General features: G+C 45.9%; 1 protein-coding gene across 1 annotated transcript in view; it reads right to left on the reverse strand.

Annotated features, from left to right (window-relative positions):
* Positions 1-18769, reverse strand: part of TRIO (trio Rho guanine nucleotide exchange factor) — a 2940676-nt gene that overhangs the window by 1488531 nt on the left and 1433376 nt on the right. Inside the window, 1 exon segment of the mRNA XM_069730426.1 lies at positions 18345-18467. Within this exon segment, the coding sequence (XP_069586527.1) occupies positions 18345-18467 (123 nt within the window).

An 18769-nucleotide genomic window follows, 5' to 3' on the forward strand; every position in this document is an offset into this window, starting at 1 on the left:
CTGCAGTGAATGGCCAGGCATTGTGGAGGGAGGGGAGAAATACATTGGTATGGCCGAGAGAGACTGATGGGAGAGCGGGACATGTAGAATGATGAGTGAGACATGTATGGAGCGTGATTGAGAGAGACACACATGGAATGCAGGGGTGAGACACATGGAGCGTGATGGGGAGAGATACACATGGAATAGCAGGGGTGAGACACATGGAGCGTGATGGGGAGAGATACACATGGAATAGCAGGGGTGAGACACATGGAGCGTGATGGGGAGAGAGATACACATGGAACAGCAGGGGTGAGACACATATGGAGTGTGATGGGGAGAGATACACATGGAATAGCAGGGGTGAGACAAATGGAGCGTGATGGGGAGAGATACACATAGAATAGCAGGGGTGAGACACATGAAGCGTGATGGGGAGTGAGACGTAGTATGATGAGGGACATATGGAGTGTGATAGAGAGATACACATGAAATAGGGGTGAGACACTTGGGCTATGTGCACACGTTGCGGATTTTGATGCTTTTCCGCAGCGTTTTTGGATGCGCGGAATTGCATCAAATCCGTAGGGTAGTGCACAAGCAATGTTAGTCAATGGGAAATTGAGAATTGTTTTGCACATGCTGTGGAAAAATACGCGCGGATTTGCAGGGTTTTATGTTCTACAGCATGTCAATTCTTTTTGTGGATCTGCAGCGTTTCTGCACCCATTGACTACCACTGAGTTAGGCAAATCCGCAGCAAAACAGCAGGTTTAAAAATCTGAGGTTTTGCTGCGGAGTTGCGTGCGATGAATGCTGCAGATAGGGAGGCGGAAGAGTGTGTGCAGAGACTGTGTGAGCTGTGAATATGTGCGTGTCTGTGTGCGGGTGTCTGTGTGTATCTGCATGTACGTGTGTGTGCGGGAACAGGGAGTATACTGCTGGTTTATTTATTTTTTTTATTTTTTTTACAGGAGATCGAGGGTGTTGCATGGATTAGCTGAATAATAAAGATGGGAAACTGTGTAGTGTTTTATTTCATTAAAATACTTTATTCTGGCTGGGTGTTTAACCCCTTAACAACTAAAGGATTAGTAATGGATAGGTGTCTTATTGACACTTCTCCATTACTAAGCCGGCTTGATGTCACTTTACAATACAAAGGTGACATCAACCCCACAAATATTACCCATATGACACCACTACAGGGCAGTGGGGAGAGAGGCTAAGTGCCAGAATTGGCGCATCTTAGAGATGTGCCATTTCAGGGGTGGCTTTGAGCTGGTGTTTGTAACGGGGGGGGAGCAATATCCATGGCCCCTTCTTAGGCTATTAATATCAGCCCACAGCTGTCTGCGTAGCCTTTTCTGGTTATTAATTATAGGGGAACCGTACGTCGTTTATTTGGGGCCCCCCTATTTTAATAGCCAGTAAAGGCTAAATATACAGCTGCAGGCTGATATTCATAGCCTGGGAAGATCCCTGGGTATTAACCCTTTCCTAGGCTGCAAACATTATATAGTTCTCACACAATACCGCCATATAGATCACACATAATCCCACAATATAGTTATCATATAATACAGTCATATATTTTTTTTAATTATTCCTCCATACTCCTCAAACATAATACCACCATACAGATCACATATACTACCATCATATAGATCACACATAATGCCATAATACAGATCACACATAATACTTGGCGGCATCAAGTGTGGTCTATATGGCAATGGCAGTACTATGTAAAAAAAATATATGTCAGCATCATGTGCAAGCTATATGGCAGTATTATGTAATATATATGGCGATATGTGTGGTCTTTATGGGAGTATTATGTGATAAATAGATATGGCAGCATTATGTGTGATCCATATGGCAGTGTGCTGGTCTATGAGGGGGTCACAGAGAGAGATATATGGTGGAGGGTGCAGGGTGACAGGAGCACAGAGTATTTCAGGAGAACAGTGTGCTGGTCTATGGGGGGAGTGTGTTCACGTGCTGACACACACTCACAACTGTATACTTAGCCTTTACTGGCTATTAAAATGGGGGACCCCAAACAAAAAAAATTATGTGGGGTCCCCCTATAATTAATAACCAGCAGAGCCTATGCAAACAGCTGCAGGATATTAATAGCCTAGGAAGGGGCCATGGATATTGCCCCCCGCCCCATGCTAAAAACCATCAGCTCTAAGCCGCCCCAGAGATGGTGCATCTATTAGATGCGTCTTTTCTGGCACTTTGCCGGGCTCTTCCGACTTTCCCTGTAGCGGTGGCAAGTTGGTTTCATATTTGTGGGGTTGATGTCATATTTCTATTGTCAGGTGACATCAAGCCCATGGCTTAGTAATGGAGAAGCGTCTAGAAGGCACCCATCCATTACTAATCCTATCGTTGTATTGTAAATAAAGACACAGCCAGAATAAAGTTCTTTCTTAATCTTAATTAAACCATACTTACCTAACACATAATCCCCGAATCCTTCGTCTCCTGCAACAAAAATAAAATAAACCATAAACATTCCTCACCTGTCCGCCGAGATGATAATCCATAATGTCCCACGACGATCCTGATCGCTTTGAGAGCAGTCACATCAGTGATATGACTGCTCTCAAAGACAGTTGGCGATACACTGACAGGAGGTGATCGTCCCCTGCAGTAGATCACTGCGCCGCCGTGAGTATAATGTTTTTTTTTATTTTTATGTGAATATGTATGTAATGTAACTTTTTTGTTTTTAAAATGTGAGCACAGGAACCGGCAGATAATACTCTCCCATCAGACATAGCCCGATCGGAGTAGTAGTCTCATCGGTTTAGTCGTCGGTGACAGCATGACCCCACAGCTCCTGTTATCGCACGCACAGAGCTGTGTGTGCAATGGGGAAAGACATGCAGGGGGAGAGGAGTGCATAGGAGGGAGAGTGACCCATGGGGAGTGATACATGCAGGGGGGAGAGGAGGGAGAGTGACCCATGGGGAGAGAGACATGCAGTGGGACAGGAGTGCATAGGAGGGAGAGCAACCCATGGGGAGAGAGACATTCAGGGTGACATGAGTGCATAGGAGGGAGAGCGACCCATGGGGAGAGACACATGCAGGGGGGACAGGAGTGCATAGGAGCAAGAGCGGCCCATGGGGTTAGAGACATGCAGGGGGGACAGGAGTGCTTAGGAGGGAGAGCGACCCATGGGCAGTGAGACTTGCAGAGGGAAGAGGAGGGAGAGGGACCCGATGGGGAGAGAGACATGCATGGGGAGAGGAATGCATAGGAGCGAGAGCGACCCATGGGGAGAGACATGCAGGGGGAGAGGAGTGCATAGGAGGGAGAGAGACTCATGGGGGGAGAGAAGTGCATAGGAGGGAGAGCGACCCATGGGGAGTGAGACATGCAGGGGGAAGAGGAGGGAGAGGGACCCATGGGGAGTGAGACATGCAGGGGGAAGAGGAGGGAGAGGGACCCATGGGGAGAGAGACATGCAGGGGGAGAGGAGTGTATAGGAGTGAGAGCGACCCATGGGGAGTGAGACATGCAGGGGGAAGAGGAGGGAGAGGGACCCATGGGGAGAGAGAAATGCAGGGGGAGAGGAGTGCATAGGAGCGAGAGTGACCCATGGGGAGAGACATGCAGGGGGAGAGGAGTGCATAGGAGCAAGAGTCAACACGCACAGGGGGATGGAGAGCACACATAGGGAGAGACAGTCACCTCTAGGGTCACAGAGGGAGATATATGGGAGAAGGAACAGGGTGACTGCAGCACAGAGTATTTCAGGAGAGCAGTGTGCTGGTCTATGGGGGGGGCATAGAGGAGATATATGGGGGAAGGAGCAGGGTGATTGCAGCACAGAGTATTTCAGGAGAGCAGTGTGCTAGTCTATGGGAGATCACAGAGGAGATATATGGGGAAGGATATATGATCCCTGCTGTGGGCATGCTACTTCTCTCCAGTTCTGTGTATAACATTCTTGCCCTTCCCCCACCTTAATCACTATCCTGACAGCTGTCCTGCTCTCTAGGTGTCAGCTCCCTCTCTGCAGGCTGTGAATGCAGCTTAGGGTACCGTCACACTATACGATTTACCTACGATCACGACCAGCGATACGACCTGGCCGTGATCGTAGGTAAATCGTAGTGTGGTCGCTGGGGAGCTGTCACACAGACAGCTCTCCAGCGACCAACGATGCCGAGGTCCCCGGGTAACCAGGGTAAACATCGGGTTACTAAGCGCAGAACCGCGCTTAGTAACCCGATGTTTACCCTGGTTACCAGCGTAAAAAAAAACAAACAGCACATACTTACATTCCGGTGTCCGTCAGGTCCCTTGCCGTCTGCTTCCCGCACTGTGACTGCCGGCCGTAAAGTGAAAGCACAGCACAGCGGTGACGTCACCGCTCTGCTCTGCTTTCACTTTACGTCCGGCAGTCACAGTGCGGGAAGCAGACGGCAAGGGACCTGACGGACACCGGAATGTAAGTATGTGCTGTTTGTTTTTTTTTACATTTACGCTGGTAACCAGGGTAAACATCGGGTTACTAAGCGCGGCCCTGCGCTTAGTAACCCGATGTTTACCCTGGTTACAAGCGAACGCATCGCTGGATCGCATCGCTAGATCGGTGTCACACACACCGATCTAGCGATGACAGCGGGAGATCCAGCGACGAAACAAAGTTCCAAACGATCTGCTACGACGTACGATTCTCAGCAGGATCCCTGATCGCTGCTGCGTGTCAGACACAGCGATATCGTAACGATATCGCTGGAACGTCACGAATCGTACCGTCGTAGCGATCGAAATGGCAGTGTGTGACGGTACCATTACTGGAGATCACAGGGACTGTCTGTGAGTGGGTAGGCGGAGACAGAGCAGGAGAAGAACACAGGGCAGCATGTGAGCCGAAGCAGAGGATGTCTGCTCAGGACATGCAGTGCCTGGAGTACAGAGGAGCAGGGAAGTAAATCACCCGCACTCCCCACTCTCCATCCTCCAACTCCAGTGAGCTCTTCTCTCCTGTGATAGAGAATAAGTGGAGCTCGGCAGATAGCACTGGGCTATAATAAAATGGCGGCCAGTCACACCTACAGCAGAGAATTGTGCAGCCCTCAGAGGCGTGCCCAGCTCACTGCAGTGCTGATGCTGCTGCAATGTTATAGATAGGAAATAATAGACCGCCGCGGACCCTATGTCCATGGGGTGCCGTATTCTGACACTGATATTGTTGTGCTACTGCTGTGAACACAAAATGTCAGTGCCTTCTTTCTACTCATATAACACACAAAATATGTTTGCAAAAAGAGAAATGATCCAGCTGGAGGTGGAGGCAGTTCAGACTTTGTGAGACTTTATTAGACAACTAAAGCGATAAAAAGTTCTTCAACAAGAAAAATCTTTACATAGCAAATACCTGGCACACCAGTGAGGAGGATCAACGCGTTTCAACTATGAAGTCTTACTCATGATCTACAAAATATGTTTCACATGCATTCAAATCTTGGTTATAACAGCATGTTATGCTAGATTACATTGATTAATTAATGATCTACAAACGCGGTACCTTCCCTTTAATGAGATGTTCGTGCTCAAGGGCGGCCTGTGGGAAGGTCTTTATGTGGTGCTCTGCTTACATATGTATCAGTATGGGCTTATGACATGTCACTAATCCTTCAGTGACCTGTCACCTAATTTACATAATGCATATAACACTGTTGATAATATTATTCATCTGTCATATTGTGAGGCGTCGAAAAAAAAAATCCAGGAAAATGGCACTGGAGGTCCGGAGCAGCTATCTCTAACAGATAGATTCTACTGTGCAAGCGCCACCGGTGGCTCCATTTTGTTGAAGGGAAAAAAAATGCCTCAATGAAAACAGCAGCAGTCTCCAGGAGGAAAAAAAATTGTGCTGCAGCAAAATGGCACCAGCTCATGCACAGTAGCTTGCACAGGAACATCCATTGGTAAGAGAGATGCTACTGTGCAGGTGCCGCTGCCATTTTTCTGGTGTAATTTTTTTTTTTCTAAGCCTTACAAAAGCCACAATATTATAGCAATTATCAACAATATCACATATGAAAAATATTATGAACAGTAATATCAACAGTATTATATGCATTAAGTAATATATTAGGTAGGCCGCTGAAGCATCAGTGATCTGTCATAAGACCATACAGATGTACAGTTGTGCTCCAAAGTTTACATACCCTGGCAGAATTATAGCTTTCTTGGCCTTAATCCAGCAAATATGAATGACTAGATGGTGGCCCGATTCGAACGCATCGGGTATTCTAGAATATGCATGTCCACATAGTATATTGCCTAACCACGTAGTATATTGCCCAGCCACGTAGTGTATAGCCCAGCCACGTAGTATATAGCCCAGCCACGTAGTATATAGCCCAGCCACGTAGTATATAGCCCAGCCACCTAGTATATTGCCCAGCCACATAGTATGTTGCCCAGTGACATAGTATACAGCACAGAGACACGTAGTATACAGCAGACACGTAGTATATTGCCCAGCCACGTAGTGTATTGCCCAGCCACGTAGTGTATTGCCCAGCCACATAGTATATTGCCCAGCCATAGTATATTGCCCAGCCACATAGTATATTGCCCAGCCACATAGTATATTGTCCAGCCACATAGTATATTGTCCAGCCACATAGTATATTGTCCAGCCACATAGTATATTGGCCAGCCACATAGTATACAGCACAGAGCCATGTAGTATACAGCACAGACACGTAGTCACATATATTGCCCAGCCACATAGTATATTGCCGAGCTACGTAGTATACTGCCCAGCCACATAGTATAAAGCCCAGCCACATAGTATATTGCCCAGCCACATAGTATATTGCCCAGCCACGTAGTATATTGCCCAGTCACGTAGTATACAGCAGAGTCACGTAGTATACTGCCCAGTCACGTAGTATGCACCATATCCCTGTTAAAAAAGAATTAAAATAAAAAATAGTTACATACTCACCATCCGGATCGAAGCGGCCGGTTAACGATGCTCGTCACGCGCTCCGGTCTGTCGAATGCATTGCGGTCTCGCGAGATGATGACATAGCGGTCTCGCGAGACCGTATGTCATCATCTCGCGAGACCGCAATGCATGGAGCGGTCACCGGGGCGTCACGAGGAGCATCGGTAAACGGTCGCTTCGATCTGGGGGACAACCGAGGGTGAGTATGTAACTATTTTTAGTTTTTTAATTATTTTTAACATTAGATATTTTTACTATTCATGCTGCATAGGCAGCATGAATAGTAAAAAGTTGGTCACACAGGGTTAACAGCAGTGTTAACCGAGTGTGTTACACCACGGTCAATGCTGTCATTAACCCTGTGTGACCGCTGACCGGAGGGGAGTATGCGGGCGCCGGGCAGTGACTGCGGGGAGGAAGGAGCGGCCATTTTCTTCCGGACTGTGCCCATCGCTGATTGGTCGTGGCTGTTTTGCAGCGACCAATCAGCGACGTGGATTTCCATGACAGACAGAGGCCGCGACCAATGAATATCCGTGACAGACAGAAAGACGGAAGTGACCCTTAATCAATTATATAGTAGATCACCCCAAAACTTTTTCTCCACTCATGATTAGTGGTTGGGTGAAGCCATTTAATGTCAGACTACTGTGTTTTCTCTTTTTAAATCATAATAACAACCCACAACATCCAAATGACCCTGATCAAAAGGTAACATACCTTGGTGATTTGGGCCTGATAACATGCACAGAAGTTGACACAAATGGGTTTGAATGGCTACTACTACTACTACTACTACTACTACTACTACTACTACTACTACTGAGCTCCACACTATATACTTCTACTTTATACACACACAGCTCCACATTATATACTTCTACTCTATACACACACAGCTCCACACTATATACTTCTACTGTATACACACACAGCTCCACACTATATACTTCTACTCTATACACCAGTGCTCCCCAACTCCAGTCCTCAAGAGCCACCAACAGGTCAAGTCTTCGGGATCTTCTTAGTATTGCCCATGTGATAATTGCATTACCTGAAAAATATTTAGAATTGAGAGTCCTCAGTGGTTGATACCTTTTAATGGCTAACTGAAAAGATGGTAACAAATTGCAAGCTTTCACGAATACAAAGGTCTCTTCATCAGGCGGAGACTAAGGCTAAGTGCACACGTTGCAGAATTGCCATGGAAATTTCCGTGGCAATTCTGCGCCTCCTGCCGCGGGTATATTGCATGCGGAATTGGCATGCATATTCCTGCAGAAAACTAGCGTTATGCAAGCATAATTAGCTTACAGAATGCTAGCTTTTTCCAAGCGATCTGTAGCATCGCTTGGAAAACTGATTGACAGGTTGGTCACACTTGTCAAACAGTGACAAACTGAGGGGAGTATGGAGCGGGCGGCGGGCACTGTGACTGTAGGGGACGGACTAATTGGACCATGCCCGTCGCTGATTGGTCGTGGCAGCCATATGACAGGCAGCTGCCGAGACCAATCAGCGACGCAGGATTTCCGTTACGGAAGTTGAGGACAGAAAGACAGAAGTACCCCTTAGACAATTATATATAGAGATAATTGTGCACCTGTATGTCCACACCTCCCAACCGTCCCGGATCCGGCGGGACTGTCCCGATTTTGACAGTCAGTCCCGCGATCACAGGTGGGAAATTAGTTGTCCCGCACTGGTTGGGATGTGTGCTGCAATGTCAGCCGGTCAGCCTCGTCCCTGACACCAGCAGAGCAGCACACCACATATATTGCTGCTCTGTGCACACAGGACCTGTGATGAGATCACAGGAGGGGAGAAGTCAGGGGTCACATGATCGGGACCTCTGTGATGCTGGTCATGGTGTTGGACGAAGGTAAGCTATGTGTGGAGTCAGGAGGGGTTTACAGTGTGGATGTAGCAGAGCCGTGTGTACGAGGTGTATGAAGCGCAGCCATGTGTGTGTGCGAGGTATACGGAGTGAAGCCACGTGTGTGAGGTGTACGGAGTGGAGTCACGTGTGTGAGGTGTACGGAGCGGAGCCGCGTGTGCACGAGGTGTACGGAGCAGAGCCGTGTGTGTGTATGAAGTGTACGAAGCGGGGCCGCGTGTGTACGAGGTGTACAAAGCACAGCCGTGTGTATGAGGTGTATGAAGCACAGCCGTGTGTGTTCGAGTTGTATGGAGCAGAGCCGCGTGCATACCTCTCAACCGTCCCGCATCCAGCGGGACTGTCACGATTTTGACAGTCTCCCCCGCTGTCACGGCCGGGAGGTGTGGAGAATTTATGACTCCACACTATATACTTCTACTCTATACACACAGCTCCACACTATATACTTCTACTCTATACACACACAGCTCCACATTATATACTTCTACTCTATACACACACACACAGCTCCACATTATATACTTCTACTCTATACACACACACAGCTCCACATTATATACTTCTACTCTATACATACACACAGCTCCACAATATATACTTCTACTCTATACACACACAGCTCCACACTATATACTTCTACTCTATACATACACACAGCTCCACAATATATACTTCTACTCTATACACACACAGCTCCACACTATATACTTCTACTCTATACATACACACAGCTCCACAATATATACTTCTACTCTATACACACACACAGCTCCACACTATATACTTCTACTCTATACACACACAGCTCCACACTATATACTTCTACTCTATACACACACAGCTCCACACTACATACTTCTACTCTATACACACACAGCTCCACACTATATACTTCTACTCTATACACACACAGCTCCACACTATATACTTCTACTCTATACATACACACAGCTCCACAATATATACTTCTACTCTATACACACACACAGCTCCACACTATATACTTCTACTCTATACACACACAGCTCCACACTATATACTTCTACTCTATACACACACAGCTCCACACTACATACTTCTACTCTATACACACACAGCTCCACACTATATACTTCTACTCTATACACACACAGCTCCACACTATATACTTCTACTGTATACACACAGCTCCACACTATATACTTCTACTCTATACACACACAGCTCCACACTATATACTTCTACTCTATACACACAGCTCCACACTATATACTTCTACTGTATACACACACAGCTCCACACTATATACTTCTACTGTATACACACACAGCTCCACACTATATACTTCTACTCTATACACACACAGCTCCACACTATATACTTCTACTCTATACACACACAGCTCCACACTATATACTTCTACTCTATACACACACACCTCCACACTATATACTTCTACTCTATCCACACACAGCTCCACACTATATACTTCTACTCTATACACACACAGCTCCACACTATATACTTCTACTCTATACACACACAGCTCCACACTATATACTTCTACTCTATACACACAGTTCCAAACTATATACTTCTACTCTATACACACACAGCTCCACACTATATACTTGTACTCTATACACACACACCTCCACACTATATACTTCTACTCTATACACACACACCTCCACACTATATACTTCTACTCTATCCACACACAGCTCCACACTATATACTTCTACTCTATACACACACAGCTCCACACTATATACTTCTACTCTATACACACACACAGCTCCACACTATATACTTCTACTCTATACACACACACAGCTCCACACTATATACTTCTACTCTATACACACAGCTCCACACTATATACTTCTACTCTATACACACACAGCTCCACACTATATACTTCTACTCTATACACACACAGCTCCACACTATATACTTGTACTCTATACACACACACCTCCACACTATATACTTCTACTCTATACACACACAGCTCCACACTATATACTTGTACTCTATACACACACAGCTCCGCACTATATACTTCTACTCTATACACACACAGCTCCACACTATATAATTCTACTCTATACACACACACACAGCTCCACACTATATACTTCTACTCTATACACACACAGCTCCACACTATATACTTCTACTCTATACACACACAGCTCCACACTATATACTTCTACTCTATACACACACAGCTCCACACTATATACTTCTACTCTATACACACACACACCTCCACACTATATACTTCTACTCTATACACACAGCTCCACACTATATACTTCTACTCTATACACACACAGCTCCACACTATATACTTGTACTCTATACACACACACCTCCACACTATATACTTCTACTCTATACACACACACCTCCACACTATATACTTCTACTCTATCCACACACAGCTCCACACTATATACTTCTACTCTATACACACACAGCTCCACACTATATACTTCTACTCTATACACACACAGCTCCACACTATATACTTCTACTCTATACACACACAGCTCCACACTATATACTTCTACTCTATACACACACAGCTCCACACTATATACTTCTACTCTATACACACACACACCTCCACACTATATACTTCTACTCTATACACACAGCTCCACACTATATACTTCTACTCTATACACACACAGCTCCACACTATATACTTCTACTCTATACACACACAGCTCCACACTATATACTTCTACTCTATACACACACAGCTCCACACTATATACTTCTACTCTATACACACACACCTCCACACTATATACCGACACAGGCAGAGCTACAAGCCCAGGGAGGAAAGACTGTGCCAACACTGTGACCAGGAGGCCATAGAGGACGAAACCCACTTCCTGCTACACTGCTCCAAATACTCAGCAGTGAGGGACACTCACTTCAGGAGACTCTCACATCTCTTCCCAGACTTCATCACCATGAAGGAGGAAGAGAAAACATATATCTTGCTGGGAGAAGAAGAGAGAGCGGTGGAGATAGCAGCGCGGTATGTGAGCGAATGCCATAGACTGCGAGAAAGAGAACTATGATGCCATGGACTATAGCCCCCAACCTGGATCTGCCCCATCCACCTCCCCTATGCCATGGACTATAGCCCCCACAATGGACCTGCCCCATCCACCTCCCCTATGCCATGGACTATAGCCCCCAACCTGAACCTGCCCCATCCACCTCCCCTATGCCATGGACTATAGCCCCCAACCTGGATCTGCCCCATCCACCTCCCCTATGCCATGGACTATAGCCCCCAACCTGGATCTGCCCCATCCACCTCCCCCCACAGCTCCTACCCAACATCCCCTCAGTCCCTATCCCTATTGCCTCTATACACTTGCTTTGGCAAAACTGATGTGTATTTGGTCCTGCCAATAAAGCTTCTTTGAATCTTGAATCTACTCTATACACACACACAGCTCCACACTATATACTTCTACTCTATACACACACACAGCTCCACACTATATACTTCTACTCTATACACACAGCTCCACACTATATACTTCTACTCTATACACACACAGCTCCACACTATATACTTGTACTCTATACACACACACCTCCACACTATATACTTCTACTCTATACACACACAGCTCCACACTATATACTTCTACTCTATACACACAGCTCCACACTATATACTTCTACTCTATACACACACAGCTCCACACTATATACTTCTACTCTATACACACACAGCTCCACACTATATACTTGTACTCTATACACACACACCTCCACACTATATACTTCTACTCTGTGGATGCTGAAGCCTTCAGTAAAAAGGTAAAGAGACTGCAAACTTGTGTCCCCTTTCTTCACTGCGCCTCACACCATCCACCATCTATACACTGCGAAGCCCTGGGGACATACTTCACTTTTGGGAAGGTATACCATCTCGCTGCCATAACATCACCCCAGCGGACCCCTAAGCGTCGGTCACCCTGACCGAATACCACAGTTGGTGTCACAAAACAATTCCCCTTTAAAGACCTTTCCCTTTTACAACGGACCTCCCGAGGGCCACAGACCGGGTCAGCCACCGTGACATCCCCCTTGAGAACCGAAGCGCCCGGTACCGAGTTCCCCTAGCCCTTGGGGGCGCTCCATCTTCTTCTATACACACACAGTTCCACACTATATACTTCTACACACACACAGCTCCACACTATATACTTCTACACACACACATAGCTCCACACTATATACTTTTACTCTATACACACACAGCTCAACACTATATACTTCTACTCTATATACACACACAGCTCCACACTATATACTTCTACTCTATACACACACAGCTCCACACTATATACTTCTACTCTATACACACACAGCTCCACACTATATACTTCTACTCTATACACACACAGCTCCGCACTATATACTTCTACTCTATACACACACACAGGTCTGCACTATATACATCTATTCAATTCACACACAGCTCCACACTATGGACTACAATATACACCACACTATGTACTACAATATACACCACACTATGTACAACAATATACACAGCTTCACACTAGTATAACAATATGACTCATACGGACATGAAAGAAGGAACGCGGCAGCACACACCACTCTTGCAGTTTAAGTGTCCTTTATTGCAACACACGGGAACACATCTTCACGGCTCGGGGGAGTGAAGCAGACAAGGAGTGCGGCAGACAGGACGACGGCCGTTTCGCGCTGAACAAGAGCGCTTCTACGGGTCCATGCCAGAGAGGAAGTGACGCCTGGATAAGTAGGTGAGTGAACACGAACTCCTCCTGCATCAACCTCCAATCGGACATTAGCAAGGTACACTGTGCACATTTGAAAACAAATTAAAAACAAACACATCGCATACATGGACAGACACAAAATTATCATGAATACAATCCTGCAACCTTGTGATAAGCATGTAAATCACAATACGGTATAACCTGATAAAGGCAGAGAGGGTAAATGGCACTAGATCCCACCTATCATAATACAGGGAGAGAAGCCTATGGAAAAATGCAGGCAGCATAACAAGTGGCAATAGGTCAAAAACGGACAATCATGGCATCATACATGAGCAGGCAGAGACAAGTGTCAATGCAAAAAAAGAGAAAGGGAAAAATAAAAATAAAAAGAGGCTAACAGAGGAAAAAACCTGCAAGGTACCTTCACAAGAAGACAGACATATCCACTCTGTCATTCAGGCATGCTGGAGTGGTTGCCCGTGTCCGCATAATCCACCTAGCCTCTTGTCTTAACAATATTTTGTGAAGATCACCACCCTGTGTCGGCAGGGTCACTCTCTCGATGCCTGCGAATGTTTCCTCCATGACTCTCTCTGATGTGATCAATCAATCTCAGAACCCCTTTACCTGAGAGAACCGATTTAAAATGCTCTCTAAATCGCATGTATAGCTTACGAATAGTCTTACCAATATAAAATCTCTTACAGGGACAAAGCACTACATAGACCACATACTCGGTCTTACATGAGATAAATTGTCGAACATAGTGTGTTATCGGACCAATATTTAACATCCTACCCATAATATGGAACTGGCAGTATTGGCAAAGACCACATCGATAATTGCCTTTAAGGGCAGCTTGTTCCAACCAAGTGGTTCTATCTGTCACTAAACGGTTGTGAACCAGCACATCCCTAATATGTATCCCCCGTCTGTTAGACACCAATGGTCCTCCTGTGGTCCTCGCTGCTAGCTCTCTATCCCTCTCTAAGACATGCCAATGCGTACGGATAGCCGATCTTATTTCTCTATCCATTGGGCCGTACTGAAAACAGAAGGTGAATTGCTGTTTAGATATATCCAACGATCTCTCCATCACACCCCCCGACATGGCCTCTACCCGTTCTGACGTGGTTTTTAACAGCTCCTCCGGATACCCTCTGTCACGGAGTCTACAGAATAATTCCTCAGACTGCCGCTTAAAGCCTCTCTGAGTGTTATTCACCCGTCTGGTCCTCAAGAGCTGGCTATAAGGTAGGGATCTCTTGGTGTGATCAGGATGAAAACTGTCATAATGTAGAATAGAATTCACCGCAGTCGGTTTCCGGAAAATTGAAGTACAAACATTACCTTCCAAAACCTCCACAAGCACATCTAAAAATTCTAGGCTCATACCCCCAAACTTATGGGTGAAGGACATCCCCATAGTATTACAACCATTGAGATAACTCACAAAAGAATCGAACTCCGCCTCAGTGCCGTCCCAAACCACAAATATGTCATTGACATATCTCAAAAAGAGTTTGATATGTTTCAAAAAAATGTTGTCAAACGAGTAGATATAATCTTCCTCAAAAACCGCTATATATAGGTTGGCGAAAGTACAAGCAGCCGGGGTCCCCATGGCAGTCTCATTGGTCTGTCTGTACCAGGTACCGGCAAAAGTGAAAGCATTGTGCGTCAATATGAAATCTAAGCCCCCACACACAAAATGAATATATCCCTGCCCTTTATCAGTAGTTCTTAGAATACTTCTGATAGTATCCACAGTCCACACCCAATCTCTGCGGGATATTGGTATACAGACTCACCACGTCGATAGATGCCAGGGAGAACCCCGGCTGCCAATCAAAACTCTGGATCAGACTCAAAAATGATTTTGTGTCCTTAATATAGGACGGGATATCAACAAGTAGAGGACGTAGTAACCAGTCAATGTACTGGGATAGGGGCTCAGTGAGTGACCCTATCCCAGACACAATAGGTCTTCCAGGGGGAAGAGTCACCGATTTATGAATCTTAGGGAGGTAATACCAGTAAGGTTTCATCGGAAAACTGGGGAGCAACTTTTCTGCCTTCCTTTGCGTAATGACCCCATTTTCTACTGCCTTCCTAAGAAAAGAGCACAGCTCACCTTTGAATTTTTGTGTGGGGTCACCTTGTAACTTAATGTAAGTCGACGTATCTGATAATTGTCGATCAGCTTCTGCTACATAGGAATCCCTCGGCAACAAGACCGTCTTGCCCCCCTTATCGGCCGAGCGTACGATCACATCTGTCCAGCTGGCTATTTCCTTCAAAGCCTTCGTCTCACTGATAGTGAGATTCGGGGTAGCCTTTTTGTACAATAAGGCTTCTATGTCTTTTAAGACCAGGGTTTCAAATAGATCGATCATGTTGCCGGGGGAAACGGGAGGTGTATAAGTAGAAGGGACCCCACCAATAAATGGGGCGCTATCCATCAGCCCAGGTGCTCTCACGTCTTTTATCATACTAGTAAGACATTGTATTGGCTGCAGAATGAAGAGACGATGGAGGTAATACAAGGCATATCTATACTCACCAGGCCAGGTGTCAGAAATACTTAATTCAGGATGTTGGGTTTTGTGCATCCTGAATTCACTATTTCTGACACCTGGCCAGGGGAGTATAGATAAGCCTAGTATTACCTCCACCGTCTCTTCAGTGTGCGTAATGTATTGGACGCAGAATAAAGAGATACTGGATAAAATTTGTTTTTGACAACTCATAGCTCCATGACAGACACAAGAAACCAAGCTGCAGTGCAGTGTTAAAGTTGTGTCAGTCCTGGAGATATGAGGTGGCAAAAACACAAAGTGGACGGCACAGTGTGTTAGTCGGCGCACGATGTGTTGCCGGCGGCGGAACCCAAAGAACCAAACCGTAGTGGGGAAAAAAACTAGACATTTATTTAAAAAAAATTACATTAACTTCGGTGACTTGGGGTAACGTGACGGAACTGTGGTGTGTAGAGCTGAGACGTTAGACTGGGTATAGACGAGGAAGGGATTGCAGGGGAAGGGGCGATGAAAGTAGTGGGGTCAAGGAGGTCAGGGATGGTAGTGGAGGCATGGGACGGGACAGACACACTGGAAGGGAGACACAAACCGGACATCACAGACACATGTGGAGGTGAGGGTGGAGGGAGTGTGAGAGTCCGTTGCTTTTTTTTTTTCCTCCCCGGTGTTTAGCGCTGATGTCTTCTGGGGAGTGTAGGCGTTGTGTCTAATGGCGGGATTGTGCGGGTAGGCGGCCTGGCTGTATCCGGTTGCTGCTGCTGCAGCATGGTGTGGGTGGACGGCCTGCCAGCATAACGTTGCTGCTGCTGCGCTGTAGTGGTGTCCAGCAGGGCTTGGAATGGTGGTGGCTGTGCAGTGGTATGCAGCAGAACTCGGTACTGAGGTCAAGCGTGTCAGTGTTGGCACAGGTGGAAATACCCCCACTGACTGCTGCATGTACCGAGTCTGCTGCATAGCTTGCATGCAAGCAGCATTGCAGGCCTGCATGACATTGAGCTGGAGATCACGAGTAAGGTGTTCCGACATGCCTATTCAATTTGATTGAAGAAATGACGCGCTGGTCTCTGGCGGTCAGCTTCCAGACGGTTAAGGCACTGGTTGACATCCTGGAAAAGTGTGCTAATAAGAGTCAGACCACTTTCCAGTCTATCTCCAGGCGCATTTAAGCCACTCTGGAAGACTGAGCTCAAGTGAAGAAACTCGGGCATGAGTGACCTGTCCAAGGCCTTCTGCCTCTGACAGGAAGAGCAACCCCCCCCCCCCCCCCCCCAAAAAAAAAAAAAAAAAAAAAAAAGAGGCAGAGGACAGGGACAGGGGAACACCTGATGGACCAGCCTCCTGGTCTCCCGTCTGTGTTGCAGGCTCACTTGCTGCTGCGCTGCTGGATGGCTGGGACGGGTCCGTGGCTGTTCGATGAAGGCCCGTTTCAGATCCAGGTTCGAGAGTGCTGCTCCAGGTTCTGTGAAAAAAAAAAGAAAAACATCAGTACCAAAAATTTACAACAGTAAAAGCACCATCTCCTGTGGACTAGAAAAAAACAGATTAGGGAATACAACACAATACAATACAATACAAAAATACTTACATTCTCTGGGCAAGGACCGGTCTCAAAAACGCCAGCATGTTATGATACTTGTACTTTCGGATCCTTGCTGCAGCACAACTGCGAACCTGGCTCTCCTGACGAAGGTCCTTGTTGAAGCGATCCTTCATCGAACGCCAACGGGTTCTGACTTTGTTCACTGGAAAAACACGACGCATGCGGATGAATACGGCCGAAACGCTGCGGACACAACCGCAAATGTGAAACCAGCCTTACTCATAGTATGTAATACCACAGAGTTGATCACCATTTCTGTCCCAAAGCACGTTTTACTGCTTCTTCAGTGGTCCAGTTCGTTCCCCATGAAAATTTAAACAGAGTGACACACTAGATAAGATAATATACACTGCTCCAGCCCATACTATATATACCCACTGAGTTTTTGGAGCAGAAGACATGTAAATGTTAAACAAAAATTTTGAATAAGCAACACAAAGCAGGTTCGGACTTTAGTTGCAAAATAGTAAGAACAATAAATGCATTTATTTAGTTATGTACCATTTTACTGACAAACAAAAATAATCTTTGTACATACCTTAGCAGTTATTTGAAACTCTTCATGTTCTTTTAACAGCTCTTGAGTATGCTGTATAGAAGACCCAGTTGATGTATGAGTGGATAAATAGAATTCACCACTGTCATGGATCCATTCGAGGGCCTACAATAGCAATTAATGTAACATCAATTAAAGGGGTTGCCTGGGCTACCCAGAAAAGAATGCAGTCATTCACTCTGTGTCTATTAACTTACGAATCATGAAGCCATGTGCACACGTTCAACATTAGGTCAGTATTTTACCTCAGTATTGGTAAGCGAAAACCAGGAGTGGAGCAATCAGAGGAAAAGTATAATAGAAACATGTCACCACTTCTGCATTTATCACCCACTCCTGGTTTTGGTTTACAAATACTAAGATAAAAAAAACTCAGTAAATGTTCAATGTGTGCACATAGCTTGACA

Source organism: Ranitomeya imitator, chromosome 6 (genome assembly GCF_032444005.1).
Source record: "Ranitomeya imitator isolate aRanImi1 chromosome 6, aRanImi1.pri, whole genome shotgun sequence".
Taxonomy (NCBI): Eukaryota; Metazoa; Chordata; class Amphibia; order Anura; family Dendrobatidae; genus Ranitomeya; species Ranitomeya imitator.